Source organism: Spermophilus citellus (assembly GCF_964194105.1).
Source record: "Spermophilus citellus genome assembly, chromosome: 4".
Taxonomy (NCBI): domain Eukaryota; kingdom Metazoa; phylum Chordata; class Mammalia; order Rodentia; family Sciuridae; genus Spermophilus; species Spermophilus citellus.
The window spans coordinates 24,902,286-24,908,533 of record NC_138185.1 but is presented as its reverse complement, the minus strand read 5'-3'; the positions used below and the strand labels follow the sequence as shown (position 1 = coordinate 24,908,533).

Sequence of the window (6,248 nt, the reverse complement as noted above, 5' to 3'; positions counted from 1 at the left end):
CTTCCAGCTCACCTGGGAGCGTGGGTCCCCAACCTCAGCTCTGTGCATGAAACCACGAAGTCTTGAGTAACAGCCCATCTCAAGTTTTTCTGTTTAACTTGTGAACCAAATTGCTTAACGGACCCACCTGCTAATGTGATTGGCAATTATTTGTTTTGGAGAGCCCTGAAAGACACAACCACACTGAAGAATTCTAAATTATCTTGAAATCCATCATCCAATCTCCCATTTCCTGATCCCCAAGCTATAAAAGAGGCTGCTCCCCTGGCAGAAGCACCCAGGAGAGGGAAGAGGAGGCCAAGACATTGCTGAGACTTTGAGAAACCCAGGTGAGCCCTGTCCCTTCACCGTCCCCCACTGCTCTGAGTGACTGGGATGCCAGCTTCCTCACTGTGGGACAGAAACTGGCAGACTGCACTTAGCATCATTTTGGGGGGACCTTGGAAACAGAACTGGCCAAGTTCATGGGCTGGCAATGGCCACTCACTCTGTCCATAAGAGACCAGCGATGCTGATGTGGAAATCAGGCTCTAACACCCTCAGTCAGGAGCTCCAGGGCAGAAATTTGACTTGGGATTGTCAGTGTGGTCTGAGATGCTCACTGTGGCCGGGTGACTTCTGATATTAGGTGACTTGCAAGGGTATCCACAAACCAGTCCAAAGAGCCATCCGCTTAGCAGGGAGGTGACAAAGTAGTTTGGTGCTCCAGTCACTGGCAAATTGAAGTCTCATTTGCTTGGTCTGAAGAGCAGGAACTGGGCTGGGGAGGCTCCGAGGCAGAGCACTCTCCTAGCGAGGACGAGGCCCTGGGTTCCATCCCCAGCCCTGCAGAAAGGGATGGTGGAATTCCTCAGAGGAGGTGGAACTAGGAACTCCTTAAGTGAGCCCAGCTGCTCAAAAATCTGATGGTCTCTTAAATAGAGGCTTCGAGGTCAGGCAGAGCTGCTTCAAACCCACTCTCTATTGTCAACCTGTAACCTTGGGGACCTTGCGGGAAGTTACCTGTGGTCACTAGGTCTGTGTTTCTTCACCTGTGCAAGTGATAGGGACCCATGTCTCAGGAGATGCTGAAGATGAAATCGGTCACCCAGGGTACAGTCATAAACCTGTCGCCTAGCACGAGCAAACGCCCAGCAGTCTAGCCTTTAGTGCTGATCACCTCCGAGTGCTCTAGGGAGGAGATGAATGAGAACCCCCACCCACTAGGGGAATAGGGCAGGCCGTGGACAGATTCTCCTCATATTTGTGCCACGTTGAACTCATTCTGTCCACAGATACCAAGAGATGTTTCCCACTGGGGCCCTCGTTGTCTTCTGTGGGCTGCTGGCCCACGCCACAGCCCAGCTCGCAGGCCTGCCCGTGCCCCTGGACCCGATTCTGCCTTTGGATCAGTCTCCAGCCCTGCCTTCAAATCCCCAGGATCTTGCTGGTGGCTTGACAGGGGGTAAGTCTGTGACGGCCTCTGTCGGATGTGTGTACGTACATGTGTGTGCGCATGTGCACAGGTGTGCATAAACAACACCCCATCTGTTAGGAGAAGGGGCACGATGAGTAGGGGAGAAGGCCTGAGGGCCTGGAGATGACAGAGGTGACCCTCAGAAGCCCTTCTACTCATTTCCAGCTCTCAGCAATGGCCTGCTCTCCGGGGGTCTGCTGGGCATTCTGGAAAACCTCCCACTTCTGGACATCCTGAAGACTGAAGGGGGCACTTCCGGTGGCCTGGTTGGAGGCTTACTTGGGAAACTGACTTCCTCTCTCCCCATGCTGAACAACATCCTCTCGTGAGTTGACTTAACTACTGCCCTGGTCCCCAGAAGCACCTGAGATCTGCCAGCCCCAGGTGGCAGCCCTGAGGGAGGGGGCGGTGGCCTGAGCCTGGAGCCGGGACTCAGTCTGGCAGGGACACTGGCCCTCTTCTCCAGTCCCTGAAGCACGTCCCGGCACCATCCGAGGGTCCCCAGGACAACCCTTCAAGGTCAGCTTAATGATGCCCAGTTCTCAGATGGGGACTGAGCACAGGGTCAGGCCTGAGCCCACTCAACGAGACGCAGAGCAAGGAATGTCACTCTCGCCTCCTGAGTCCAGGGCCCAGCCCTTCTCCTCTGCACCACTGCCATCTCCTCCCTCCCCATGAGAACACAGTGGCCTTTGATGGAGGCAGGAGAACATCAGCTCCCGCCTCCATGGCGTCATCAGTGACACTAACAGAGCCAGGCGGTGTCTGTGGGAAGTTCTGAAGTGGTGCTTCCCATGGGACGCCCCAGAGCTCACTGAGCCAGAAGCACTAGGGTGTCTGTGAGTGGCCACAGCCTGGGCCTGGATGGGACTGGGTAAAGCCATTGCCAAGGATCTGGCTCTGGCTCCCTGACTGGCAGAGAGACAGACTTAAGTTTGAGTGATTCAGGCCCACAGAGGTGGGTGCAGACTTACCACTATTCCCACCATCGCCCATTCATGCACTGAACAAACCGTCCATCTGTCCGTCCATCCGTCCGTCCATCCATCTGTCCAGCCAAGCTTTCCTTCCTTTGACCCCTTCCTCTGCCATCCACCCACCCGCATATCCATCCACCCACCTTCCCATCCACCCACAAGGGCAGCCCCTTCCTTGGTAAATCCCTGTGCTGGCACAGAGCAGGCCACCAACCCAGACACAGTCCCCTCCTGGACAACCTCATAGACCTGAGATGAAGAGCGCGTCATACATGTCAGGATCCAATCTTGGCAGAGGCTGGGAGAAGTGCTGTGAGGCTCAGCACCCGTGTGGCTCTGGCTGCAAGACACCCACATTGTCTTCCGTGGTCCCCGTGGGCAGCTCCTCCTCCCCTTGGATGGTCTCTGGGGTTGAAGGTGGTGTCCAGGTTGGAGGCTCGAGGAGCTGATGTTTCTCCCTCCGATGTCGCACCCTGGACAGCATCAAGGTCACCAATCCTCAGCTGTTGGAACTCGGTCTTGTCCAGACCTCTGATGGCCATCGCCTCTACGTCACCATCCCCCTGGGATTGATACTTAAAGTGAATACGTGAGTAGGTCCCCAGGGTGGAAGGAATGGTGGCTCAGCAAGGGAGACCCAGAGGTCTCTGGGGAGGCACCAGGGGGTAGGAGTGCAACGACCTGAGCCTCCGTCTGCAGCTCATTTGCCACTCTGCCGAGCAACCTTGGGGGCCGTGGGAACTCACTTGACCTCTGTGAGCCTTGGGTCTCCTGGGGGCAATGAGCTGCGTGCACCTGTGGGCAAGGTGGGGTCAGGTGAGGCTCACGTGCCTGAAGAAGAGGAAAAACCACCTGCACCGTGGAATGTGGAGGCCAGATGCCATCAGGGTTCCCTCCTCTCCAGGGGCCTGGTGGGAAGTCTGCTGGAGCTGGACGTGAAGCTCAACATCACTGCGGAACTCTTGGTTGAGAGAGACAGTGAGGGGAAGAGCCACCTGGTGCTTGGTGACTGCACCCACTCCCCTGGAAGCCTGCGGATCTCCCTGCTTAATGGGTAAGGCCAAGGGCTGACTCTCTGCCCCCGAGGAACAGAGCGGAATGGTGGGTGGATGGATGGAAAGATGGAATGATGGGAAAATGGAAGAGGAAGAGGATGGAAGGGACGATGCATAACCAGATTGTGGGGAAATGGTGGGTGGGTGGAGGAGAGGGTGGGTGGGTGGGTGATGAATGGATGACTAATAGAGAGATGGATGGTTAGATGGTTAAACGTGTGGAGGGAAGGATGGATGGATGGATATATGTGTGGACAGATGTATGGACGGATTAATAAGTAAATAGAAGGGTAAAGTTTTCACTTATCCTTGTTAGACCAGCATGACTAATTTGACATTGGATTTGGCAACAAGATGTCTGAGTTTAAGCCTCAGCTATGTCAGGGCTGAGGGGAGGTGAAGGGCCTCTGAGCTTGAATGGTCTTCTCCTGCGTGGCTGTGGCTTGCTTATCTGTAACGTGGAAATACAGGAGTCACTGATAAAGCCCCCAAGACAGCATGGGTCAAAGTGCTGGGTCCCTTAAGGGGGAAACAGACATGAAGCCTCACTAGGTTGCTGGTTTCAGTCCCCTGTCACCTGGGAAGGCTGAGATCATACCCAACAGGCAGGAGTCATGGCCCCATGGCCGAGGTCTTCACGTGCCATCTCAGGAGTCCTCCTAGCTCCACACAGAGCACGGGTCATATTGTGATGTCCTGTGGAACACCTGCCCTGTCCTGGGGCTGTGGGCTCCTCCCCCTGGAGCCTGTGTGCGCAGGGCGTGGCTCCCTCTGGGTAGGACCCTGGCTGCACATGGGGTGAGGGGACAGGCCTGGTCTGATGCTGACACTGTGTCCCTCTCAAGAGTTTTCCAGGTCCACCCTCGGCTCCTGAGTCACACCCACATCTTTTCTCTTCCAGAATTGCTTCCCTCCCCATTCAAGACCTCGTGGACAACCTCACGGGCATCTTGAATAAAGTCCTTCCTGAGCTGGTGCAGGGCAAGGTAGGTGGGCTGGGGCGGGGGCTCCCCTGATCCGTGCCCCTCAGAGATTCTCAGGCTGAGAGAGTCCTGGGGTGAGCTACCTGAGTCCCTCAGTTTGAGAAGTAATTCCACCCGTCCATCAGTCTGTCGGTTGCTACATCTGTCCATGGTTCTTTCCATCCCTCTAAATGCCTCAGTGGGCTGCAGCCTGGTCCAGGCCCCGTGCCTGTCCACACCACAGCTGAACTAGGTCGGCCCTGCCTGAGAAGCCCCACCAGCCCTCCATGGCTGCAGACCAGAGGTCATCCAGGCTAGGCTCGGGTGTCTCCTAGGGCCAGAAACCGCCTTCCAGAACCTTCCACAGAGGCCAAGTCACAGAGTGAACGCGCCTCAGCGTGACATTCAGGCCCCTTCCCAACGTCCCTCATGCCTTTAGTTTCTCCTTCTGTCTAATGTGCCTGTGACATTCGTCCCCACACCTGCTCAGAATCAAACGCTTAGACACAGAGAAGTGACGGAAACCTTCCCCAGAGAACCCCCAATAGAGACGATGCTGCTCCCGGGTGTCCCACGGGTGCCCCTTTGCTAACTCCCCTCTCTGCCTGGCTCAGGTGTGCCCTCTGGTCAACGACGTTCTCAAACTCTTGGATGTCACCCTGGTGCATGATATTCTTAGTAAGTGGTGCTTCCAAGCTCTCTCTCCCCCTCTGCAAGAGCAGCCATGTCCCCAGGGGTTTTGTCCCTGCACACCACAGGGCAGCTCGGGCCTCTGCCTTCACCTTACCTTGGTTTTGGTTTCTTTGTTCCCCTGAAGTATCCAGAAAGTTTTGAGGTAGAAAGCCTATCTTCCTTGGCCCTGACACTGAGACTAGCTGGACTGTCCAGTAGATGGGGGCCTGTCCCTCTTCTTGCTGGCCTAAGCATGGCCTAGAGTCCAGAACTCCCACTTGCTGGCCCTGCAGCTCAAGAGGAATATGGCTCTTCCGGGACTCCTGCACCTCATGACCATGGTTGTAAACTGTTCTTTTGATTGGCTGTTTGTTTTTCATTATCTAGACAAGCTGACCAACGGAATGGAATTTGTCATCAAGATCTAAGCCTTGTAGGACAGACCCTGGTCTCTGCTCAGCTGGTTAGTGTGGCTCCCTGCTCCACAGGATCTGAGACAGTCTGTTACTCTCCTGGTAGAAGGCAACATGACATCTACATTAGTCAGCTATCAATCACTGTCATGAAATGTCTGAATTAATTAACTTATAGAGACAAAAGTTTTGTTTGGGCCCACAGTTTGTTTCCAGTCCATGATTGATTGGTGATCCTTGTCACCGTGAGGCAGTGCCTCATGGTGGGAGCGTGTGATGGAGCAGATGCTCACCTCATCAGGCACAAAGCACAAAAAGAAAGAGGCAAGAGCTGAGCACACACATCCAGAATAACCACATGCAAGTCCACTTGAGCTCACGGACACACGCTCTCAAATGCATGATCCAGCCTGGGCTACCCTTGTGACTGAGGCCAAGCCTCTAGCTCCAGGGTCTCGGCCTCTGCCTATCCCCCTGGAGGGCCATTTGATGTTGGATCAATACCAATAAGACCTTGTTGGGCGAGTGGCACAAGCCTGTAATCCCAGCAGCTTGAGAGGCTAAGGCAGGAGGACCACAAGTTCAAAGCCAGTCTCAGCAAAAGCAAGGCACTCAACAACTCAGTGAGGCCCTATCTCTAAAGAAAATACAAAATAGCATTGGGGATGTTGCTCAGTGGTCGAGCGCCCCTGAGTTCAATCCCCCACACCAAC

General features: G+C 54.9%; 1 protein-coding gene across 1 annotated transcript; it reads left to right on the top strand.

Moving 5' to 3' along the window:
* Window positions 1-1,284: 1,284 nt before the first annotated feature.
* LOC308647427 (BPI fold-containing family A member 1-like) lies at window positions 1,285-5,550 on the top strand (the record flags this gene model as incomplete). The annotated part of the gene is made up of 7 exons (XM_081291460.1): window positions 1,285-1,444; window positions 1,622-1,781; window positions 2,915-3,022; window positions 3,338-3,487; window positions 4,390-4,474; window positions 5,065-5,128; window positions 5,510-5,550. The coding sequence occupies 7 exons, from the start codon at window positions 1,285-1,287 to the stop codon at window positions 5,548-5,550; spliced, it is 768 nt and encodes a 255-aa protein (XP_081147586.1).
* Window positions 5,551-6,248: the final 698 nt, after the last annotated feature.